Source organism: Chaetodon trifascialis, chromosome 10 (genome assembly GCF_039877785.1).
Source record: "Chaetodon trifascialis isolate fChaTrf1 chromosome 10, fChaTrf1.hap1, whole genome shotgun sequence".
Classification (NCBI taxonomy): Eukaryota; Metazoa; Chordata; class Actinopteri; order Chaetodontiformes; family Chaetodontidae; genus Chaetodon; species Chaetodon trifascialis.
In genome coordinates this window covers 8503163-8528474 of record NC_092065.1, presented here as the reverse complement: position 1 = coordinate 8528474, position 25312 = coordinate 8503163, and the positions used below count along the sequence as shown (strand labels likewise).

The following is a 25312-nucleotide window of genomic DNA, read 5'->3' as shown; positions in this document are numbered from 1 at the left end:
CACTCTGAATGTGGATGCATACTTTGTAATTTCTAGAGTTAATACAAAACTTTGGCACAACAGATGCTCTGTCATCAAGAAAACTGGAAGCAAATGTCCTTGCAGGTTTTAGTGCATTTTGAGTGTATTGTAATCCGCTGAAGGCCAGAGAGCAGCGCCGGGAAAGAAGTGCTAGGGAGTCTGACTGATGCGTGCATATGATGACAAAAGGGTGGTGGGTCAGTGGAAGAGAGGGTACGGGGCATTGGTGCAGTTCATTTTAGGGTGCAACCACTTTGTAAGGGCTCCCAGGGATGTTGTCGTCACCCCATTTGACGATGATGGAGTAGCTGCCCTTGTCCTTGACGGTGTAGGTGACGTTGTAGAGCTTGTTGCCCATGTGCTTGACATACACCTCCTCGCAGGGAGCATGGGGTCCGTGCACGCCCACCATCAGCATGTTGGTACCTGGACAGAGCAGGAAGAAGGGTTCAATGATCTGGTGTGTGTGTGGTTGTGTTACCTTAAAACTGCACTGATCAAAATTTTTATATAACCAATGCGTGTCAGAGGGGTCACCATTGTGACAAACCCACAGAGAACTGTCAACCAGTTGTGCAGCCCACCTCAGCTCTACCCCTGTGTTTTAGTGTCTGTCAGCTCTTTGTTTTGGTTTTACAGTCTGCAGCTTTAATGTCTTTGTGTTCTCTCACTAATTAACTTTTTTCAGCATCAGCAGGGACCAGTTTTCAGTAAAAATTAATATGTATGCTACTTGCCCAGCCCAAACTCCAGACAGACCAAGTTAGGAACTAGCTCTGGAATGTAGTGGAGCATTTAGCCGCTAAAGAGCCAGATATTTCCCTCAGGAGCTGGTGCAGAACAAAGAGAACTAAAAGGAGAGTGAATACAAGACTTGGTTGCCAGAAACTCAGAAAGAATGCTAATTTTGTTTGCTGGATGTGTAAACTTGCCATTGTTTGCTAACACGTTCCTCATAACAACTTTATGGGGTGATAACATATGAGTGTTGTGTTTACAGCTTGTTCCTCTGCCCACAAGTGACAAAAATCAATATTGCTTTAGTCTGTGGTGTCTGGAGAAGCTGTGTGTTTGATAAATTTGTCTTTACTCTATGAATATGAGGTGTGTGTCTTTATGCCGCTGATCGTCTCACCTGCTTTGCTGCAGTCAACTGTAAAATTGTTTTTCTGTCCGACCAAAGCCTTGGACAGCCCTGTTCCACGACAAACCACCTTGCTGGCATCAGATGTCAGTTTGGTTGAGGTGGTGGAAGAGGAGGAGCTGTAGGCACCTCCGACTTTGGAGGTCTTGGTAACTGTTTCGACCAAGACAGAGGAGGTCTCATGGAGGCTGTGTCCCCCTGACAGCCGGGCGCCTGTAGGGGAGGGAGAGACATTAGAGGGAGCGAGGTTATCTAATGTCATCATGGCTCAGTCCAGACATTATATAATACACTCAGTATTGACAAAGATATGAGGGAAGCAAACACACTGCTGCTCGTGTGGAGTGTCCAGATGGATGTGGACTACTACCTGAGCTCAAATAGGAAAAAATTTCATACCATTTTCAAATAAAGGGAACGTCCAGGACTCCAAAGTATTTTAATAAAAAAAGGAGTTTGTATACACCAAGTGGTGACAGGAATATATCGGTGTAGTGCCAGAGGAAAGCTGCTTTTATGTAAGACATACACCGAGTAGAATGGACCAAGATGACATAACATTTTCCTGACTTCCACACATTTTTCAGAGGAACACTTGTTTCATAACTGAGACACTTATCATCTCAGATCAACAGATCAGATGGGAGAATGACTGTCAAGCAGACCTGTGATTTTAGCTTTGAAAGGGCTGCCCACGATGTGCTGTGGCCCTCCGTATTTAATGGTGATGAGATAGTTGCCTGGTGCCATGGGTGTGTAGGTGATCTTGTAGCCTTCAGGACACTCCCGACAGTCCATCTTGACCTTGGATGGCCCGTCGATGTTGACTGATAGAGTGGCAGAGCCTGCGTTACATGTTTTGACCACAAACTCTGAGGGTACGCCTGGAGGAAAGAGGGAAAGGCAGAAAAAGATGCTCAAAAAATAAAAACAGAAGGCGCTAAATTATCAGCAAATGTGCACAGTTGTAACAGTGGTGGTAATAACTACCTGTGGTTCCTCCCTGCAATCCTGGGCCATGTGCTGTCACCATGCCTGGGTCTCCAATCAGCCCCGGGTCTCCCACTCGCACTTTAAAGGGGCTTCCAGGAATGTGGCATCCATTGAACTTGACATCTATAGAGTGAACTCCGTTCTCCCGCGGGATGAAGCGGATTGCATTCTTGTCTGAACACAAGTTAGAAGATGTTACTGATCTGTTACTCATAAATGACGCTTACAGGCAAAAAAGCTGAATTCTCTGTGTTGTCAAGTTTATTTTCGATTACAAAGGGAGGTTGGTGCGTACCACTGTCGAGCTCAGTGACATAGCATTCCTCAGAAGAGCCAGAGGGGGTGTGGACCTTGGCGTCAACTACACCGCGAGCTCCATTGCGCTGCACCATGAACGACGCCTCCTGGTTTACTTTCAAGTCCTTCTCCTACAAAATATAATATAATCAGAATACATGTGTGTACGTGCATGCGTGTTTGTGTGCCTGCACCTCGAGGGACACAAAGTGTGTGACTCATGCCTGAACGAGAATAGATGGAGCGGTTGGGTGTGAGAGGCAGAAAAGGTCAGAGTTTACAGCGAGGCGTTTAGTGTTTTTGCCCCACAGGCGGACGAGCAGTCCTCCCAGACATAAGAGGTACCGTGACATTTTAAACGTTGCCCTGATATTGCACTTCACCTGGCTTCTTGCGGTAGAAAAGCACTCTGAAGTGGCATTTGAGTTGACTAAAAATATATGTTCTTAGCATTGTTGGCAGCTGCGATGGAAACTGTGAAAGCAAATAAAACAAGCATCTGTGGAGTGAGGAGACCAATATTGAGAGCTATCACAGGTATCTTCAATAGGGACTTTATCTCCTGCTCACTCTATTCTTGTTTTCTTCCTTTCAGGCAGAAACACAGTCACATAGACGAGCTGACTGCCCACACATAGCACAGCTTGTGTTGCCCCACATTAGCAAGGGACAGTTAATCCAGCCCTTCATCACTGGCCAGCATCACAGTATTATAGTTGTGGATAATGCTCCAACACTGGCATTCAATTACACTCCAAGGGCAAAGTGCTATTAGACAGAAATATCTCCAAACTCATACATTATGTTACATGCAATCTGTCATCCAGTCCTGTTTTTTAGTGCTGTGCTTATGTCTGCGATTGTTTTGTTCAGCAAATTAATGTGAATTTTGTCAACTGCGTGCACAAGTGCGATCTTACCTGAAGGCTTGTGACAGTGAGCCTGCGGGCCTCGTCTGACAGTGTAGCAATTGGAACGATGAATGGGCTGTCAGGGATGTGCTCGTTGTTGAACTTGATTGACACCTCGTAGTCGCCTGGGGAAGCAGACAGGTTATTTACTTACAGCATCAAATGAACTGGAGGAAGTCTGGAAGAATTACCGAAAAGTTCAGCAGTTTATGGACAAAAAAAAAACATTCAAATGAGGAAAATTCTGCACGTGTGAGCCACAGAAGTTCTACCTGGTTCTTTCACTATGTAGGAGACGCCGCAGGAACCATCCTTCCTGTCCTCAAAGGAGATTTCAGCCTTGCTGGGGCCCTCTACAGCAATGGAGAGACCGCCAGCACCTGCCTCTCTGGTCCAGATACTGAATTCAGCTTGAGGGGTGAAACAAAGCTAAATTAGACAGTTCATCTTAAGTTAAACTACACTAAGAGTAGACTTAAGACACTTCTTTGCACTGATACCACAGACTGAACTTACAAGGCGCTCCAGCCACGCCTCTTTCCAGACCAGGTCCTCCTGCACGGACCTTGTGCGCTCCTCCCTCCCCCATGGGCCCCACAGTAAACTGGAAGGGGCTACCAGGGACATGTTGGCCTCTGTACTTGACATTGACAGTGTGGGGTCCAATTTCCTGTGGGATGAAGCGTACGCTGTATGTGCTGCTCCCTCCATCCACTATGTCAGCATCCACTGTTTTCCCACTGGGGCTGGTCACCTGAGCGGTCATGGCCTGAGAGCCACTCTCGACTGGATGAGGCAGAGCAGCACAGAGGACGTGTTTACACATTTACACATTACAGACATTTGCACAGATAAAAGACATTCTTGGTTAAGAAATACTACAATATATATCCTTTAGTGGACAGTTTACGGAAAATCACACAAGTCAAAAACTGGGTTTAAATCGACGCTCACCCTCAGGTCTGGCAGTAATGCCAGCGAAGCTGCTCAGGCTCTCTCTGCCCAGAAAGTCTCCAAAAACATCTCTGAAGGGGCTTCCTCCTCCGCCCACCTGCGTGCTCTCCTCCACTCGCACCTCCCTCTTGGTCTCTCCACCACGGGTTTTGCTGATCTCTGTGCGTTCAGTGCGAGTGTAGGTGTGGCTGCTGCGGGTGAACGTCCTGGTCAGCCTCTCCTGAGCTGAAACCATCTGGAACCAGTTTCCTACAGCGAGGAGAAAGCAGTGAGAATACGAATGTGAGTACACCGCAGGCTCATTTATTTAAGATAGTTGACCGCTGCTCTCTAACCGCTTCTAGCTGACTTCTGCACACACCTGGGATCTTGAGGTTAAGGCCACATGTGCTGCCCACTGAGGCGATAGAAGACGCCTGTCTCTTTCTAGTAATACTCTCCTTGATCCTTCCTTCTCCGGTCACCTTCACTGTGAAAGGACTTCCTGGAGGGCACAAACACATATGCAGCGAACAAAATATATGCTGTTTCTTTTTTTTAAGATGTTTTAGTATTTGCTGATTTTCCAAGTAAAATATTCTAACCTGGGATGTGCTTTTCAGCAAACTTAATGTTAACGATGTAGCTTCCTGGTTCTGTTGGACAGTAGGTCACTCTGCACGTCCCGTCCTCCACATCTTCACAGTTGATATCCACTTTACTCGGACCCTCGATTGATAATGCTAGACCTCCATAACCTAAAGGAAGAAGAGAAGCAGAGAGAAGATGAAAAAGAGGTTGTTGCCTTTGTATTTATTCCAACTGTGCTTGCCATAAAGGTGAAACATACAGTCGCTAAAAGCTTACCTGCGTTCCTTGTGTCTACAAAGAATTCAGCCATTTCGAAAGTGTGGGCCTCCACCAGGCCTTTACCGAAAGCCTTCACTCTGCTGGCCTCGCCAATCTCTGACTGGCCAACCATGATTTTAAAAGGGCTGTTGGCCACGTGCATGCCATCCTTCCTCACGCTCACTTCATGCTCGCCAACCTCCTTAGGCGTGAAAGAAATACCTGTGAACATGGAAGAGGTGGAGAGGAAGAAGAAAATCAAGAGTAAGCAAAATGAAATATAAATGCATTAGATGAATCTCAGCCTCAGTGTCTTATCTGTGTTCCACTCTTTCTCTTATCTGGCAAGTCCATATCTCACCAAGGTGTCTGTTGGGCAGTTTCTTCAGCAGGCAGGGCTCCTCATTGCCTGATGGTGCTCTGATACTGGCAGTCAGAGAGCTCAGATCAGTCTCTGCGATCTTCAGGGACACGTCAGCCGCTGTGCCAACATTCAGCTGGGATGTCCGGGTTATTGAGTCATCCCCTTGATATAAAAAGGTGGTTTAGATGTTTGTCAGCCCCTAAAACCTGATCTATTACATACACGCTCACTATAAATATGTAAAAATCAGCTGTATAAAAAAGTCAGCCTGTGGGAGAAATGATTTATTTCCTTACCAGTGATCTTCGCAGTAAAGGGACTGCCTGAGATGTGCTTGTTGTCAAACTTGACAATGATGTTGTAGTCTCCGGGAGCTGTGGGCAGGTAGGACACGGTGCAGGTGCCATCTTTGTTGTCCTTACAGGTGATCTCGGCCTTAGAGGGACCTTCCACTGCCAGCGACAGACCGCCTGAGAGGGAGAAAAAACACCCTGATTCTTACTTTTCTGCAGTGGGGTGCTGACATCAGCTTGTAACGATTAACTGTATCAGCACGCTGGAATATCACTGGTAAAGTCAGATATGATACCTTCTCCTGCATTCTTGGTGACGACAGTAAAAGTGGCAGCCTTGTTGACCATGCCGTAACTCAGACCTGGACCATAAGCAGTCACCACTCCACTGTTCACAGCATCCACAAAGAACTGCAAAGGGCTTCCTGCAGTGGATATAATCATTGGTAATAACTGTGTGTAGTATTGTTTCAGGATGAGATGACTCTCATGTTTTGCATAGAAAAAAAATAAACTGAGTGAGGTCAGTGTTTCTGACCTGGAATGTGGTTGCCCTCGTATTTGATGTCCATCTCATGCAGGCCTCTCTCTGTGGGCTGGTATTTGATTGTGATAGTGCCATCCTTGTTGTCAGTGATATGCGGACGGGCAGTCTTGCCTGAAGGCATCCGCACCTCACCTGGAAATGACAGCAGCTTGGTTAAATGTCAGTGACCTAAAAAAGATGTTTTGTGGGTGTGTGTGTTGTTTCTGTTTGAGCAGTGTTTGTCACACCTGTGATTTCTCCTTGGTGTGGCGTGAAGGGGACGAGGAAGTTAACAGGACGGAAGAGAGGATCCACAGTATCGCGGGGAACGACTGGCTCATTTGTGGCCTGTCAGTACAGAGAGAGAAGAGAAATAGTTGGTTTCATACAACTGTCAGGACAAGAGTGGATAAAAACACACCTTTAACAGCTGTTTAAATACTCTTGTACTCACCACGACCTGGAAGGGGCTCTTTGGAATGTTTTGTCCTCCAAAGCGGATGGTAATAACATATTTTCCAGGTTCAGGGGCTGTGTAGTAAATGTCAAAGGTCCCATCATGATTCTCCACCACATCCATGTCCAGCTCCATCCCCTGTGGCGTCTGCACCTTGCAGGTCACCTTGCCTTTCCCAGCAGCCTTGGCATCCACTGTGATAACTGTATCCTCGGAGGTCTGCAGCTTCTGAAGGTTTGCTGTTCAGGACAGAGAGGGAATGAGGATGAGGTGTTGCATAAATTCATGGATTGTATTTTCTAGCAATGGAGCACAGAAATAAAAACAATGCCTCGGTTACTCACACACGCCATGTCCTCCGATAGACACTGGAAAGGAAAAATGCAGGTTTTTAACATAAATAAGTAAACGCTGCAACTGTAATACATTATTTTTATTATCAACAGGATTATGGATGCACGATGGTTTTCTTACCTGTAAGACGACATTTGCTGGCGTCTCCTGTGGGCAGGGACTGGATGCGGTATGGGGAGTAGGGAATCTCATCTCCTCCATATTTAATGGTGATAGTGTAGGGGCCTGTAGAGTCAGGCACGTAGGAGACAGTGTAGGTGCCGTCCCTGTTGTCCTGGATGGTTGCATTCTTTGGCTTGCCCTCTGGGTCCTGTCAATAAACAATATGGAGTTATTTTAGGTGGTGGCCTATGGTTCAGAAATAATTGTGTAAACGGTAGCTGAACCTACCAGAATCTGCACGGTGAGCAGCCCCTCTCCAGCATCACGAGCATCAATGGTGAACTCAACAGGGAGGCTTGCAGACACACCTTTTGTGTCTAGACCAGGGCCACTTGCGCGTACCTTACTGGCATCATGCCCAGGCTGAGACATTACCTTGAATGGGCTATGGAAGAAGGAGAGAATGTCAAGTGTAATTACTAAGCCCAGTCCTACAAAAGACAGAAAAGGGAATAGAAAATTTGCTGAACTACACTTTTCTTTTTTTTAAATCCAGCCAGACAGAGCAGAACTTTAATTAAGACATATCTGCACATACTGCCAGGTTTTTTTTAATTCACACTGTACCTGTGTGGGACTTCCTGGTCAGCATATTTGACAGCTACAGTATAAGGGCCATCCTGGGCTGGGGTGTAGTGAACTGTGTGGGTGCCATCACCATTGTTCTTCACACCAGCTGGCTCCACAGTACCTGCAAATCAGACAATATGGAAATGATGACATACAGTACCGCCAGCTTGCTGATCTTTGTCAGCTTAGAGCAGGAAAGCTTAATGGGTTTTCACAGTTAAACAGGATGTACTTTTACCTGATGGGCCATAGAGTTTGACATCCAGTGGGGCCTGTCCAGCCTGGGTACAGTCTACTGTGAAAGTCTGAGGAACATGGGCTCTCACTCCGGTGCCCAAACCTGGACCAGAGCACTTCACCTTGCTGGGGTCCACAGGGTCTCTTACTGGGACACGGAATGGACTGCCAGGAATAGGATGACCACCATAGTTAATGTTGACGTCATAGTCCCCAGGAGTGAAGGGGATGTACTCCACACTGCAGCTGCCATCTTTATTGTCCTTGCAGGATATTTTTGCCTCCGAGGCTCCCTCAATGGTAAGGCCCAGGCCTCCTGTACCAGCACCCCTGAAAGAGAAGCCGGCACTTTTAATTTATTGCACATCTCTAAAGTTCTCCCAAGTTTCTCCATTAAATGTGACCCAACAGTACCTGGTCTCCACCGTGAAGCAGTTGGGCTTGTTGGTAATTCCTCCCTCCAGACCTGGCCCAAAGGCACGGACCCGGGTCGGATCACATCCCTCCACCACAGACACTCTGAAGGGACTCTTAGGCACAGGTGCATCGTCATACAGCACCTCAATCAGATGCATTCCTGCACACAAACAGATACATCAGTTCAGTGTCTGACATCATTCCTCAATGCCTGAGTGTTCTCATAGCGAGCAAATATTTTCTGTTATTGCCACTTGCTTTTAATTATGGGCCAGACAAATTCCCTTTTAGGGAGATAAACATCTGTTTATTTATAAAAGACGCCATCTAGAGTGCAGACACTCTGGTGAATGTACAAGGCATTACATCTGTTCCCTATTCATTATTCTGTTACAACATTTTTCTGACAGAGCCCTCTCAGTAGGCCTATATGCCAGATTCCCAGCCGCTCTGCTATGATATTAGAGCATGTCTGCTGGTGGAGAAGTGCTCTGTGATCTCTTTGCTTTGTGTTATAGGTCTCTATTAATATCCCCTGTCATTCCCCTGCTGTATAGTTGTGTGCAGGCAGCCTTCAGCACACATACCTGCCTGGTTAAGAGCTTCTGTTCCAGAGCACACTATTTATAAAACAGAGTCTGTCTGTCTCTCTACCTCCCTGCTCTCTGCCCCTCACATCATTGCTCCACTGCATCATTCTGTATTTATACCACGCTCTCTCTCCCTCTTTCTTTTCCCACTCTCCTGCTTTATTCCCAAATGGCGCCCAAAGCAAGCACCTGTTAGTGATTCCTTCTTCTGTCTCTATGCACTCTCTCAGGCAGCCTTTCTATGTAAAACCCTGTATCTATCTGCAGCAGGTTAGGTAGCTTTTGACACAGATCTGTACTTCCATCACTGTTGTTCAATGCCTCTCCGGCTTATGATCGTATAACTGTGAGAATTAAAGCTCTTATATGAAATAATGTAATATTTTTCTCTTACCATCCTCGAATGCTGTGTACTCCACTCTGTAGGTGCCATCTCCCTTGTCAGTGATGTAGGTGTCTGTGTTGGTGCCGGAGGGGTTGATAATGCGCACCTTCACATGATTTCCTCCAACCTTGTTGAGGGTGCGGGCATCAACAATGAAGTGGGTCGTGACTTCTCTGAGGACCCCTAGAAACAGAAGAGTCCCTTCAGGTGATTTGTTGGCAAAGACAAACAAGACTGAGTAGGCTCAGTCATATTTAGACTTGAATCTTAAATAAATAAATCTTTAGAGCAGACTAATGAAAAGTTCATGAACTAGTTAAAATAGTACATAATATGGTATATAATTCAAAACTTTCACTACAGATTCATCTATCATTTATTTTTTTCTTTCATCAAGTGATTTTCTAGTCTATAAGACATCAGAAAATTCTGTAAAATGGGCATTAAAATCTACCAGAGCCCAAGGTGACTTCTCCTAATAGCTTTTGTTTTCTGGGCACCAGTCCAAATATATTGAAATTTGAGTGATACAAAACAGAGAAAAGAAAGAAATTTACATCTGATAAGGTAGTTGGGTGATTTGCTTGATAAATGATTTCAACTATCTCTCTGACAATTAACTAATCAGTTTACTGACTCATTCTTTTAGCACTAGTACATATATACATATGTTTATTTAAAACCTATATAGAGTTCTAATTCATTTTAAGCTCATGTCTTTGGTCTTGTTACCTCTGGACTCCACTCCTGGACCATAGACATGCACCCCGCTAGTGTCCACAGATGGCTCAACCTGCAGGACCTTGGGAAACTGGGGAATCATATGGCCACCATACTTGATCGTGATGGTGTGTGCACCATGGAAAGGTGGGATGTATGTAACAGAGAAGGTCCCCTCTGCAGTTTTCTGTATGTGCACCTCAGCCTTAGCCCCAGTCTCTGACACAATCTCAATGGTGAGCTCAGCATCGCCTGCCCGGGTGCAGTCCACAGTGAAGGTCGCTGGCTCACCCGCCTTGGCTCTCTCCAGACCTGGTCCACTCGCTGTCACCTTGCTGGGGTCCAACGCTGTGCGCACTGCAGCCTTGAAGGGAGAGCCGGGGATATGCTGCTCAGCAAACAAGATGTTAATGGCATATTCCCCAGGCTCAGTGGGCAGGTAGTACACTGAGCACGTGCCATCACCGTTGTCCTGGCATTCAATCTTGGCTTCGCAGGGACCTTCCACCGTCAGGCCCAGCCCACCTGCACCAGCTCCCTTTGTGTCAATAGTGAATGGAGCTGGTTTACCCACAATGCCTCCCTGCAGGCCTGGGCCAAAGGCTCGCACCTGCAATGCAACAGTCAGGTCAGTTTTTTAGATGTTGTTGCAAGCTTTTATTCAAAAACATCAAACAACTATATGTCATGTTTCATGAGCCTCAAGTATTGACAAAGTAAAGAACCACATGCAGCTTTCATGAATTTCTACCTTTGAAGGATCAGCAGGCATCACTGCTTCGACCCCAAAGGGGCTTCCCATCACCGGGTTGCCATCATAGCTGACATCAACCTTGTACTGCCCCTCCTCTGGGGGAATATACTTCACACTGTGAATGCCATCGGCTTTGTCTGATTCCAGCTTGCATGGGATTGGTCGGCCAGAGGGTGAGGTCATCTTCACACCTACGTTTCCCTGCCCACCAGCACCCTTTGTGTTAACAGTGAACTCCTGATCCTTGCCAACCTCCACTTCTGCGGAAAGATTATCATGAAACACTTAAACTGTTGCAAAAAAAAATATTTTTAAATCTGTGAATGTCAAAGTATTTAGTGTTTGTAACTTACTGTTGTCTAATCCCTCCACTTTCACCTTTCCAATATCCAGAGGTGGTGCCACTGTGATGTGGAAGGGGCTCTTGGGAATGGGATCTCCTCCGTGAGTGACTGAAATTACCATGTTACCCTGTAAAGACACATTTGAGGCATTGTTGTGAATAATCTCTGCATCTGTTCTAAAGGTAATGGGCTTCAAACAGAGGTCTACTGTTACCTGTTGAAGAGCCGTGTACTTGACAGTGTAGGAGTAATCGTGGTTATCGATGATCTCAAAGTCACGAACTGCCTCTCCTGGGCTTGATGCTGCAAAATGCACCTCAGGCTTGGCCTTGCCAGCTCCCTTCGTGTAGATGGTGAAGTGGGTTGGAGTGCCCACCTCCACTCCTGAAACACACACGTGTTTTGTCAGTGCTGCCAGTCCTCGTCTAATCAAATATTGTATTGTAGTGGGTCTTTGTTGCAAATGCAAATACATATAAATTTAGCATGCTTGGCATTTGCGCTAATTCTGGTTCTTGGTGTCAGCTGATCTCACCTGTCTTGTTGAGTCCGGGGCCCTCTGCTCTCACCTTGCCAGCATCGTGGGAAGGATCCACTTTGACTTTGAAAGGACTGATTGGAATTTCCTGACAAAGCCAAAATCAGAAGAAATTACTGAAGTCTAAATAAAACTCCAAAAATCATTCTCCAAAACTCTTGCAGTGAAAACTGTATTCTTACCTGGTCTGCAAACAGCACCATGATGGTATATCGGCCCGGACCCGGGGGAGTGTACTTGACAGTGAAGGTGTCGTTGTCATTCTTGATGATGTCAAAGTCAATGTCTGCTTCGGCAGGGCCAACCACCCCCGGGGCACACTTGATTCCAATGCTGATGTCCCCTAATGGCGCATAGCAATGAGCACAGTTCACTAAGGTCATTCAAAAGTAGATGAATAAAGAGAATAGAGGCACTCTCTCCACTGCCCAGAGCTTTATTTTAAGTGCATTTCATACATTTCAACTTGCCTCAGCTTTGTCAGCTAAACTGCACGGATTTATTTTCTCTGTTTATAGTTTTCATTAATTTCATTAAGAGCCAGCTAAACTCACAAGTGTTTTTGTAACAAACCACCCACACCTTCTCCTCGTACATGCTCACCTTGACCAGCCTCACTGCAGTCCACGGTGAAGTATGTTGGCTCGTTTGCCTTGAGCCCTGTCTTCTCCACTCCAGGCCCATAGACCTTGACCTTGTCTGGATGAGAACCCTCTCCAACCAGCACCTAATGAATTCACAGTGTACTTGAGGCAGAAGCAATTGGTTCAAGTACAACTGCTGCAGTCCTTTAACTTTGCCTATATTCAGTGAAGTATCATTATACTAAATTGACTGAATGTTAAGAGCAGCAGTTCTGTGTGTGTGTGTGTGTGTGTGTGTGTGTGTGTGTGTGTGTGTGTGTGTGTGTGTGTGTGTGTGTGTGTGTGTGTGTGTGTGTGTGTGTGTGTGTGTGTGTGTGTGTGTGTGCGTGTGTGTGTGTGTGTGCGCGCATTGTCATGTTTCTTACCCTGAAGGGGCTGTTGGGCACATTGACCTCCCCCCACGCGATGATGATGGTGTGTTTAATGGGCTTGACAGGAGTGTACACACACAGAAATGTGCTGTCTCCCTTGTCAGTGATCTTGATGTCGATGGTGCAGCCTTCAGCATCCTTAGTGGATGCAAAAGCATGTCAGTACTGGACTGCCACATGCAATATAAATGACATGTTCTTATAAATAAACAATGAAGGTTTCATAAACTGGTGCTCTCCGTACCTGTGCATAGATCTTGAGGTGACCCTTCCCTGCCATGCGGGCATCAATGGTGAATTCAGTTGGTTTGTCCACAATGACACCAGTTGGCTTCAGGCCTGGGCCATAGGCTTTCACCTGCAACGTTTTTAGAATATGATCAAAACAGGTCACCATAACCTGCTTTATATGAATTGTATGTAATTCAGTGAATGTGAATTACCTTCTCAGGGAAGATGTCATTGGCTGCAGGAAGGATGTGGGCCATGAAGGGGCTGTCCTTGATGTCCTCGTCATCACAAATGACATGGACAGCATAGTCACCTGGCTCAGTGGGCCAATAGCGTACATCACAGGAACCATCACCCTTATCATCACACTCAATTTTAGCCTGTGACGGGCCTTCGATGGAGAAGCCTGAACATAAAAATAATTCAAACATTCAGATTTCACATTTAGAATACATAAAACTCCCCTTTACTTCTGTAAGAGCTCATATCACTTGCACATGGCTCACCGAGAGTTCCAACATCAGTGCCGATGGCCTCTACCACAAAGTCAGCAGACTTTCCCACCATGCCAGTCTTCAGACCAGGACCCCAGGCCCTCACCTTCTGAAAACCTGCCTCCTCACTCACCTCCACTTCGAAGGGGCTGCAGCACACAAGAATGCACAATATTACCTCGCGTAAATGTGAATGTGGATTGTTAATGAATGGCTAAGGGCAGCAATAGGACCTTACCTGCGTGGGATGGACTGTCCTCCCCAGGTGATACTGACTGTGTATTTACCAGGCTTAAGGGGATAATATTCACATTCATACACACCGTTTCCTGCATCTCGCACTTTCACTTGTTCCTCTGCACCAGCTGAGGATGAATAATACAGTTAATATGGATTTTTATGAAGTTGTTAAGACAGTTTGTGCATCTTTTTCAGAGTTTTATCATATACTATGTGAATGCTAACCTTCAAACAAATCCCAAATAAAGGAAATAATTCTAAAAATGTTCGAGGAGGAGTGGGGAGTGATGCAGAGAAGAGAGAGCTGTCTGACTCACTTGGTCCTTTGACTGAGACGTTCAGCTCTCCGCTGCCAGCTCCCTTGGTGAAAACTTTGAAGTCTGCAACCTCCTTTACTCTCACGCCTTTAGGCTGAAGGCCCCTGCCTGTGGCTCTGCAGGCATTTGGGTTCATGGCTGAAAAGAATGACAACAAGTGTGAAAGAGAAATAGTTAGCGAAGCAAAAGGCAACTGAGAGTAGCCAGCAGTTGACGGCAATGTTAGTAGCAAAGACAGTAAAACATCCAATTCGTGTGGGATTTCTTACAGGTTGAGTGACAGAACCTGTAAATGAGAACGATGCTTTTCGCAGCACATTTAACACAAAGTGCAGAATGCTGAATGGGATATTGACACATTTGAGAGCATCGAGGGAGCGTCTGACAACATTTCAGTCACTCTGAAATGTTGACTGCAGGCTTAAACCGAATGCTGGCTGGTGCAAATTCAGATGTGATAAAAACAAACATGTCGACAGCACAAGCAAAGATATTTAACAGAGAAGAACAAGTGGACAGAAATGCAAAGTGGGGCAATCTGTAAACTATTTGTAAAACATCTCATCACTCTCTGAACGTAACCAAACCATCAAGCTGCAGGATGCAAGAAGATGGAGCAGGCGACCAAGCATGGCATTGAGCCATGGCACCCTAATCTTAGAGAAAGCACAGAGGGGCATTTTGCAGGGCACAAGGAAAAGTTTGGGGGGATCTGGCTGAGCAAGGGGCACAGGCTCCTCCCAGCAGACCATACTAACTTGGGCGGCCAGGTTTTGGGGGGGGCAACCCCCTCCCACCCTTCGCTCCAGGAGGGGTGCGCACTGACTGAGGGACTATCTGCAGGGGAGCTCCCACAGGAGGAGCAATGGATGGAGCTAGAAATGACAGATAGGAAGGGTTATGGTCTATGCCAGGTGGTTGTTCCCAGGGTAAATAAAGATGACTGCAGATTGTGATGGATAGATCACCCTGACACTAACAGCACGCTAAGAAATCAGATTTGTCCGACAGTAATTTACAGCACAGACAGATGGCTCACCCTCTGCGATGTTGACAATGAAAGGGCTCTTGGGGATCTCCTGGCCTGCAAACAGTACGTGGATGGTGTGAGGCCCTTCCAGCACAGGACGATAGGTGCAACGGAAAACGCTGTCGCCCTTATTCTCCAAGATGAGCTCTACTGTGTCCTTTTTGCCCTGAGGATCGACGATGACCACGCTGACGTCGCCATTACCGGCACCTGGGTGTGACAGGAAGATGATCAGTTATCACAGGTCAAAGCTGCTGTAGCTTTTGTCTCTCTGAGAAGATTCTAGTGATTCTTTTGACTGTTTTAAACACTTCATTTTATCAGATCATATTCCTGCATGTCTGCATGTCAGTATGTAAAGCGGCTGAATTTTCCATACTAACCAGCTGTGTAGATGTCAAAGTAGGTGGGCTTGTTAGCCACATTGCCTGTGGGCTCCAGACCTGGTCCCCTGGCATGCACTTTGCTGGGATCACCCATAGCCTTCGCTACATTCACTGTGTAGGGGCTCTTGTCAATATCCTGCCCAGCAAACAGTACTTTAACCTAAGAAGCCAAAAGCAAGACAAATGTAAAACACCTTTTAAATAGAGTGGTGTGTGGATTTAATGTACAGCAGACAAAAACTTCAGTTCGATCTTACCTTGTGAACACCCTCGACTTTAGGAACATAGGTGACAGTGTAGGTTCTATTTTTGTCATTGTTGGGTTTAACCTTAGCCTGGAAAATAAGAAGGCAGAGTAGGAGAGGGTCAGATTACAGATTAGACTTTGCAAAACTTTGAAATTCATCAGAATTATGTGAGAAAGATAGGAGCCTGTACACTAGCATCCCTTGTGTATCAGGTATGACTTACCTCCTCTTTGTGACCCTCAGGATCCTCCACGTAGACCAGAACCTCACCACTGCCAGCTTCCAAAGTTTCGACAGTGAACACAGCTGGTTGCAGCACCTTGTTGCCATGAGGCTCAATACCTGTAATGACACAGGGCGTGGTGATATATTCTGCAAGGTCTGGACCAATGCAACATTCTTAGCAACAAGCAACAAAGTGAAAAATATATATATCTTAAGATTTCCTGAGATTAAGATACTTGTACTATTGCTAAGGTGTCTTTCTGGGACTGTTGCCTTGCATCCCTGCTTTTTTTTTTAGGAACGATATTCATTATGCATTCATAATGTTCATATGAACTGTGCAGGTGTTCGTGGCCACTGTTGGGTTACCCACCAGGCCCATAGGCTTTGGCTTTGTTGGGGAAAAGTTGTTTGGGTTTGAGAGGAGCTCCAGGCTTCAGCTTTGCCTTGGGGAACTGAGACAGGTAGGTCATCACCGAATGCTCATCCACATTTGGGTCCACAATCTCCTCAGGGGCAATCACCTGCACCACAAAAGGGTTAGCATGGGTTAATCATGTACAATATGTGTGTGAATAAAATATAATAATAACATTTTTTTTACAGTTACATATCAACACAAATGATAGAGTTCAGTTGTTATGCAACATCTTGCAACAACCATGACCATAAAAAACATCATTGCCTTATTTCAGTTTGAATTGGCTCTATTATCATTTTAAGAAGGCTATGATTGACTCTTTACAGAACGTTCCTTTATTGTGCATGCTGCAATGGGATTTAACACGGATTAAACTTATTTATTACCCCCACCTTTGACTCCTCTCTCCCTTCCAGCACTTGTTTGCCTGTCTATCACACAGTGGCACAAAGCCATGCTCCACGCTGGTTATATTTAACCCCAGGACAGCAGGGTTAAGGATTGTTGCCCTCAATAAGCCAGCCAGGGGGATTAATCCTGAGCCAGACCTCTCCCACATCTCCTTAACACCACCACACAGGAATCCAACCCCCAAGCCTGCAGAGCCCTGACATACACCCCACGGCTATCTCACCAATGCTAAGCCTCATGGAGAATAGCTAACCCTGTGTCTTAGACAAACAAGTAAACAACCTGCATAGTGCACATTACAATGCAGAGACTCAGAGTCTTACAAATGGGACTGGAAATATTGCACTCTTGCACTGTTCACATTGTTATTCTGATGAACGCAGGCATATTTACACCTCTGTTTCAGTGGCTGGCTCGGAAGGCGTTAAGATATCTCACACCTCCACAAATTCAAGAATCTACTAAATAAAACTCCTACAAACTCACTTACTGAGAGCTACAATACAGTAAATGGAAATATTAGAAGTGAGCTGGGTAATAAATATTTCATGACACCCTCCAGCATGATCTCCTTGGAAAAACACAAGGCCCCATATCATGCACAGCACTGCCTTTTTCAGCTCAGGGTTGCCTCACAGGTGTATGTGAATGTGGTGAGCATGTTTGCATTTGCAAATGCATTTCAGTACTTGTTTTAAAGTGCTTGGAAATAATTGGCGCTTCCTGAATGTTTGTCCACTGAGTATAATCTTTGTTGCCAATCAGAAAACAGAAAAGACCCCTGCTTTTCAATGCAGTGCCCTATGCGATCAACCCCACCCATCTGACACCTGGCTCAGCAAAGGCAAACTAAAAAGAACTTTTTTGACTGACACCTATCATGCATCTTACCTGAGGCACACCCAACCAGTCGTCAGCCTGCTGCATGGCTTCTCTGGCATTCTGCACAGGCTGGTTTGGGTCCCACTCTGCCCAATCAGGACACAAACCTGACAGAACGTAAACAGGGTGATTAGACAATAACTAACACCGACTTACACTGCAGTTGCTATAGTAAGGTCACTTGGGCAGTCGTTACTATCTGTCTAATGCCCCCTACTACAACATCACATGACCTTACCCACACTGCTCTGCTCCTGTGAATTAAATGAGGGTGTCTTTTGACTGCTCAAAACAAACAACCTCGAGACGCTCTGGCACTCTCACTGTGGCTAAAGCTAGCCTCCACAGCGCTGCTAATGCCTAAATTGGATTAGTGTTGGTGATGGAGTGGCCACTCACTCTAAAGGCCCATACAGGCACACCATAGAATACTATCATCCAATCAATAAAGACACGGGACCACAGTATCAACAGGGCTGAGTTTGAATGCATATGGAAGGAAATAGTGTGAAGTGACAGTGCGGAAAAAAATTTCGGAAGCTGTCATTTGGGAGGCAGCAGGGTGCGCCCTCCCCCTTCTTTCTATGGTAAAAGTGATGTCAGTTCTGGAGTAAAGCCATGAATAGCCATGTGGGTCATAATGCAACATCAAGGCAATACCAAGAGAAGGAGACGTATGCTATAGTTGGAAGTTGTCTGTGAAATGTTGGTTTCTTTTAGGTCGTAGCAATTAACTTGTTTTGCACATCTGTACCTGAATTAAAGGAGCTTCAGTGTTTCAGAACAGAGCTAGTTTCATCAGTTACCCTGCTGTTTGGTATTAGCTGATGAAACAGCACAACCTTGTATGGTCAGCAATGCAGCAGTGTTTGAAAGATGCGTCTCTGCAGATCAATGGCTCATGTAAACACAGTTAAACAAGGTTCTGTACTCCTCTTGCTACTCCTCCACCTTTCGCTCTGTGAAGCACAGCTAGGAGGGGTTCTCTAAAGTTTAGTGTTGGAAGCAGAAGCTTAAACTGGCGCTGGCTCAAATTGTGGCCTTGTGGACCTTGGATCTGTGGCTTAGGCACCTCCCTGTGACAGATCACTCTGTATTTTGTTGTGGAGCCAAGCATCCCCCTTGACAGAAGGGGAGGAATGGTGCCCAAATTTGGGGGTGTTGTGTAGCTGCAAGGCTATAAACACTAAAGCCAGAGCTTGGGCCTCAGGGCCCTAAACAGTGAGAGTGAAAGCTTCAGTCATTGTAGGACAGCTGGCAGGGACGTCCTCCGGCCATCAGCAACCCCTTTACAACCCACTGACACTACCTGGTCCCCAGAGACAGATTACATTGTCTGATATCTGACCCTCAGTCTGGATGTGTGTTTGTGTGCGTGCTCCAGAATATGTGGGGGATATATAGCCCTCATTTCTAATGAGGACCAAAGGAGATAAATTCTTGCGAGAACGTGATACTTCAGATACACTGACTGACAAATGCCTGACCCCAGCCTCCATAGCAACCAAGGAAAACCTGTACATACAACAAGCCTTTAAGAGGCACCTCACGTAATTTGACTCAGCACTTACTCCACCCGGCCTGTGCACTCAGCTCAGGCCGCTACACACTTCTTACCAGGGGCACAGTTGTCGACCAGAGCTCCCAGGGCTTTTCCATCCCGCCAGTCACGGTTGAAGTTGTTGATGGGCAGCTGGGGCACCTTGTTCTGTATCCATCCCAACAAGCGCTGTTTGGGGGTCAACTTCTTAGTCTCCTCGTCATCCTCGTCATCCCACATGGGCATGGAGATAGAGTAGTGGAGGATGAGAGTCCAGATAAGACCCAGGATCAGCTTTAGATTCCCATCCACAATGGCTTTGCTATCTGTAGTTGGACAGTAGAGACAACAATGTTCATGAGGATTTGTAACTTTCAAAAGGTCACATAATGCACCATGTCCTACAGTATTTGGTGGTACGCTAGATAACTGCATCTTCCAGCTGTATTTTCATTGTTAATTGTTTATGGGCCCTTCCAGGGAGATTTGTGCTGCCTAACAGTAAATCTGGTTATATTTTGTATTTTGTTATCACTGATCCAGGCAGCCCACAGCTAAACCATCAAAATTTAAGATCTGTACATGAGTGCACTACATCAAAACAGTCTTTCCTTGCCGTTCTGCAGAGTTGACCAGGCTATTCTGAGTAGAAATATAAACAATGATGATTGACTGCTGAGGAGACAAGAATCTAATGCTCGTCGCTGCTTCCCCCGAGCCCCTTTCTCTCAGACAGCTGTCTGGCTGAGGACCCCTGACAATCTGTCATCCAGTCACAATGGTACGCTGAAGACAGTGACAGCTGAGGATATGTGGAAGTGGATCCCACTCTGCATAAATGCCACTTGGATTTCAATTACGTCCAAAACTTGTAGCGCCAGTGTGTGATAAATCAAATAGGTGGAGATTAGACTCATTGACAGCGAGCACGCGGCTCATTTCCTGAAGTTCTCAGAGGAAAAGTTTGTCAAATAAGCCATTTTAAATCCACTTTAATTTAGAAATTCAGCCATTTAAGCCGAGGAATCTCTGAGGAGCGCTTGACTTTAATGTTTCATCGACTAATCTTGTGTGATACACTCTGGTTAATTCAGTAAGAAGTTAATAAGGGAGGGACTTTGATGCCAGTTGTTCATCACGGGACTGTTTTATTGAGACTGTTTATCTTTTCATAGATTGCTGCCTCCTATCAGAGGGTAATGTCTGATGTGCCACTGTGTGACTGGCACAAGCAGGTGGCACGATTTTGCACAGCGTGGTTTTGATCCGACTTTAAGGGCAAATGCGTGGTCAAAGAGACACCCATCAAATTGTATCTAGTTACAAACTGTGACACATGTGCAACTAAGCCTGTGGGGATTTTTTTTAGTGTCTCTGGGTCACTGGAATGAGACATTATCTTGAGAGGGCTGCACTGACCCACTAGAGCTGCATGGAGGGAGAGGGTGCGAGCAAGGAAAATGCCAGGACTTCTATTATCACGCCCTATTTCTGTCAAAACAGTCTGACCTAGTGCGGTGCAGCTGGGACACTAACATACTAAGTCCTAGATACACTATCCTGCACACAAACCCTGCAGAAGTGATAGCTGTGATTGTGACCTTTGCCCTCCAGTGATCAACAGGACACCTGAGATTTCAGCTTGCCATTGAGAGTTTGCCCGAGTATCATCACACACACGCCAGGTGGACACACTGTGGCCTTCACAGTCCGCCGGCCAAAGCCTCAGCCATGCCGGGAATTTCACTCAAGTGTGTGGCAGGCCCATTAGTCTCCAAAACAGAAAAATACTCTGTCAAAATTTTAATAACTTCCCCCCTGTATGAGTGGTGGGGTTGTCTACAGGTGTATAATTAAGCCATAACTCTACATCTTACAATATCTACGTTTTTCAGATTCTGCTAGTAGTTTTTCCTCAGTTATTACATATTTCTAAGAGGCTGCATTCTGTTTGGTCTGACAGAGTGAAGTCTTCCTCTGGCGACTCTGCAGACACACATCCACAACAATTTATTGTAAGTTCAGCTATCTGTACCACAGTCTGATCCCCAAATCCCACCAGAGTTAATCCTCCCCTCGCAGGAGTTGCTGATGGCTCTGGCTGTCAACGAAGAGCCCCACTGAGTCGTTCTGACCCCTGACCTGGCAGAGATGAGTGAGTGTGCCAGCTTGTGTTTGTGTATAAAGGGGTGTGTATGTGTGTGTGTGTGTGTGTGTGTGTGTGTGTGTGTGTGTGTGTCCACATGTATAAACTGCGTCTCATTCTCATTAGCACAGTCCTAGTGAATTTCCAGCCCACAGTTTGCCGCATTGCTGCAGCAGGAGTTAGTTTAAGCATACGGTGGAGCCACTAGGCCTTGGCCTTGACACAAGTTAATGACCTCAGTGGCACCTCTGCAGTAACTTTCCAATAAGTTGTTGACCCCAGCTCAATGCAGCTTTCCAGAGGCCTGTGAAAGCCATGTATCGCTGCTGGCTGACGCCTGGGCTGATAACATACCAGCAGAGCAGCCACAGAAGGTTGATGTGTTTGTCAAGATATGACACTCAGCTGACATTACTGCATCTTATTAGATCACTGTCAACTATTAAAGTGATATCTGACAGCTTTTTCCTATCTAATAACAGTCTGGTAACTCTTTATGTTTGCATTTTACGGCTGAATTGTTTCCATCTAAGAAACCATGTCTAACTTACCTATTGAGACCAGTTTGATGTGCTCTCTGTCCAGGAACTCCAGCGCCACAGACACATTTTCCAGTTTCATCTGACGGAAGTTGGGTCTGGTGTGGTGCTTTCTGTACATTTTCTTCTGGCTCAAAACTTCCAGGAGTGAAATTAGCTTCAGGCCGTCAGTGAAATCTCTCTGCAGGTCGGTGATGGTCTTGTTGACGCACTTGAGGTGCTCGTTGCACCACCTGGTGAAGGTGTTCTGCTGGATCTTTTTCCATGGCGCGTCCTCGGCCAGGTCCTTCTCCGTGGCTGGCATCTCGTCGTCCTCCTCTTCCCCAAAGTCGGTGGCCTGGTAGTACTGCGGAGGCAGCTGGTCGTCGCTGTAGTTATTGCTCATCATGATGGCTTTTTCCGTGTCCACTTTTATACCTCGGTGACACTTGCAGAAAACTTTAGCAGGTCGATGGCAAGCGCGCTCCCGCGGAGGAAAGTTCAAACTTGGAGGAGTTTAAAAAGCAGCCTAGATACTTTTCAGACGTACTTGCGAAGAAACCACTTGTGTCGGGACAGTGATGGATTAAATGATCCGATTTACAACGTGCGAGGCAGCTGGTCGTCCGCTTTTTTTTAATTGGCACCCTCTCGACAAGTCGTTCCTTATGGCCCCGAGAAGAATGACGCTTTTTGACAGATGGAGTTTGGTGGCAGGTGAGCTGGAGCAACACTGTTGGAGTTGTTTAACTTGACTGTGGTGAGAGGAAAGAGATGGGTATATAAAGGACGCGGGGCCACGTCACTCAGCCTCTGTGATCATAGTCTATTTGTTAATCCATAAGGATAACGGGAGACGGGGTCGGTTTACGCGGAGGATGGGGCAGCGATTGGTCAGACCCCGGGCAGCGAAACAGTTGCGGCTGTATTTTTAGGCGCTCCTATTCGGGCGGCTGTGGGCTGGGACTTCACGATTGTTGCGCATGTGTGTCATGTTCAGGATCCAAGTGGGTGAACAATTGAACTAAGAAAAGAAGGTGAGAAGTGTAGTGAGCCCCTCTGTCTCAAGAAACTGTCCTTTTGTTTGTTTGTTTTTTTACAGAGGATAGTGGTGAAAAAGTGGGTTTTTGCACTTGATCGCTGAGAGATTTTAAAGGATGAGGTCACCCTGGTGAAGGTGAAGCAACTGCATTACGTGTTTCCCAGATATCTGCCACCCCTGAGTGAAATGCAGGTCTGTGTGGACAAGCAAAGGTCAATGCAAGCTCAGGGAAGGGTATGGGGGGATGCTTTGTGTTAAATAAGACCTGTTTATTTGGATTTTAATTTACAATGATTAATGTTTGTGTAACATCAAGCACAGCCAGACTGGTTAAACATATTGTGGGGAATGAGAGCTGAGAGTTGTTGGCTTTCAACTCATTAGATTCAAGAACATTTCCAACTTGAAAGTTGTCTTTCTTTTAATGTATGCCTTTTAAAATAAAAATGAAAGAACACAAAAAGACAAACTACCTTCTTGACTTGACTGAAAGCTAATTAGTGTCATTGCTGACTCTAGTCAGCGACTGCATGACAGTATTCATTGATTGAAGATGAGGCTGCGCATAGAAATACACTGGGGCAGTCGTCAGCCTGTCCACATAGTGAAATTAATAATCTATGCACAAAATGAGTCAGTTCCAATAAATATTGTGTTTGCTGCAGATTCCTGGACTGTCATGGTGCTGTGACTCAGCAGTCAGTGACATGGCAGTGACACCAGATGCCAGCACCATCTTTGATGAAGTGGTGGGAGGTAATAATAACTGTGACACATGCAGAAGGCATTCTTAGGATATGCAGCCTGGACACAGCCAGGGGTCCCCATGTTGATCTCCCACTGAGTCATAAGATGCTCTTCTGACTTTTTGTTTGTTCTTCAACCGTTTTAGCCGTTTCTTTTTAGAATAATTTGACCCGTGAATCACATAGAGCAATCTGTAAGATCTGGATCATTTTATGCTGACTTGAGTCATGAACCAGAATTATGGAATTTAATACCAGGATTTCTAAATCATGTTGTTCTTTCACAGTGCGGCATTGATCTCCACAAAACTATTGTTACAAGTTGCTCATATATTGGGATATCATAGTTCTTATGTTTAAACAGTAGTGGAAGACATTCAGCTCATTTGCTAAAGTTTTATTATCTTTCTCTTTATCTGTTTTTATGGCAGCAGCACTGTTGTGTTAAGGCAGGATTTGGACCCAATAGCAGACAGGGAGCAAGGGAAAAATAGGAATTTATTGAGTGGATAATGAAGGAAAAGGGGAGAGGGGAGATATGGATTGAAGTCCAGAAAGCCTGGAGGGTTGAGGCTCGTGGATAGATGATCAATGGCCGTGGACAGAGGTAGGCTGAAGACGCCAGATATGCAGGAAACTCTGAGAATAACAGGTGAGGCATGAAGCACTGAGGTGGAGAACAGCTGAGAGAAAAGCTGAAGCGCACAGAGCTCAGGTGGTGTGAGTACAGCGTTGAAGGCGCGTGATGGTAGAGGTACAGATGAAACTAGGTGGTGATGGCTGAGGACTAGAGGCTCAAGGCATGTGGGGGCAAGAGGCTGGAGATTGGTTTAGGAGAACTCACTGAGCACAAAGAAAAGACTGCAGAGATTTTGTACTGATAATCTACACAAGAGAAACAAAGAAACTTGTACTTGCAGGTAACACTGATAAACAACCAACTCTACCACTAAGCAGCAGAAACAAGCTGGCAACGAGTCTCTGCAGTCCAGTCTTTATGCTGTGCTTGATTGTGATGAGTCCCAGCTGTGTTGGAGCCAGCTCCCAAGTCACACTGTGGAAACACATGAAACAAAGCCCACACCTCTCCACAGTACACTGGCAGACACTACCAAAACTTCCCAAACCACCACAAGTACATTTCAAACAAGTTGGCACAGGGGCAACTAACGACTGGGAAAATTGTGGAATGCTCCAAAAACACCTGTTTGGAACATTCCACAGGTAAACAGGTTCATCACTAACAGGTGAGAGTATCATGATTGGCTATCAAAGGAGCATCCTGGAAAGGCTCAGTCATTCACAAGCATGGAGCGAGGTTCGCCATTTTGTGAACACATGATTGGATAATGGATATTACTACATGGGCTCAAGAACACTTTGTAAAATCTGTGAAGACAGGTAAATTATTTAATTCTGTTTTTTTTTTATGTTTTACACAGCATCCCACCTTTTTGTACTTGGGGTTGTCAGTGTAGTGAAGAAAACTTTGAATTTTTGCAGAACCACAAAAACTCTATTTAATACTGTGCTTGAGTAACTTGTAAATGAATGCTTAGAA

At 45.7% G+C, this 25312-nt stretch overlaps 1 protein-coding gene across 1 annotated transcript; it reads right to left on the bottom strand.

Moving 5' to 3' along the window:
- Nucleotides 1-98: 98 nt before the first annotated feature.
- On the bottom strand, nt 99-22443 carry LOC139337321 (filamin-C-like). The gene is made up of 46 exons (XM_070971864.1): nt 21997-22443; nt 19377-19625; nt 17769-17866; nt 16419-16569; nt 16044-16162; nt 15830-15907; nt 15570-15732; nt 15196-15396; nt 14157-14294; nt 13838-13964; nt 13612-13748; nt 13318-13511; nt 13119-13232; nt 12869-13012; nt 12463-12586; nt 12042-12202; nt 11857-11947; nt 11536-11705; nt 11331-11448; nt 10975-11237; nt 10236-10833; nt 9513-9686; nt 8526-8688; nt 8113-8441; nt 7872-7995; nt 7533-7689; nt 7263-7452; nt 7133-7156; nt 6786-7027; nt 6580-6679; nt 6344-6484; nt 6102-6230; nt 5809-5982; nt 5510-5674; nt 5167-5370; nt 4905-5057; nt 4682-4804; nt 4321-4569; nt 3883-4152; nt 3639-3776; nt 3376-3491; nt 2454-2586; nt 2156-2332; nt 1831-2049; nt 1157-1378; nt 99-447 (listed from the first exon to the last, which is right to left on the bottom strand). The coding sequence occupies exons 1-46, from the start codon at nt 22370-22372 to the stop codon at nt 260-262; spliced, it is 8118 nt and encodes a 2705-aa protein (XP_070827965.1). The 5' UTR covers nt 22373-22443; the 3' UTR covers nt 99-259.
- Between the last annotated feature and the right edge of the window lie 2869 nt (nt 22444-25312).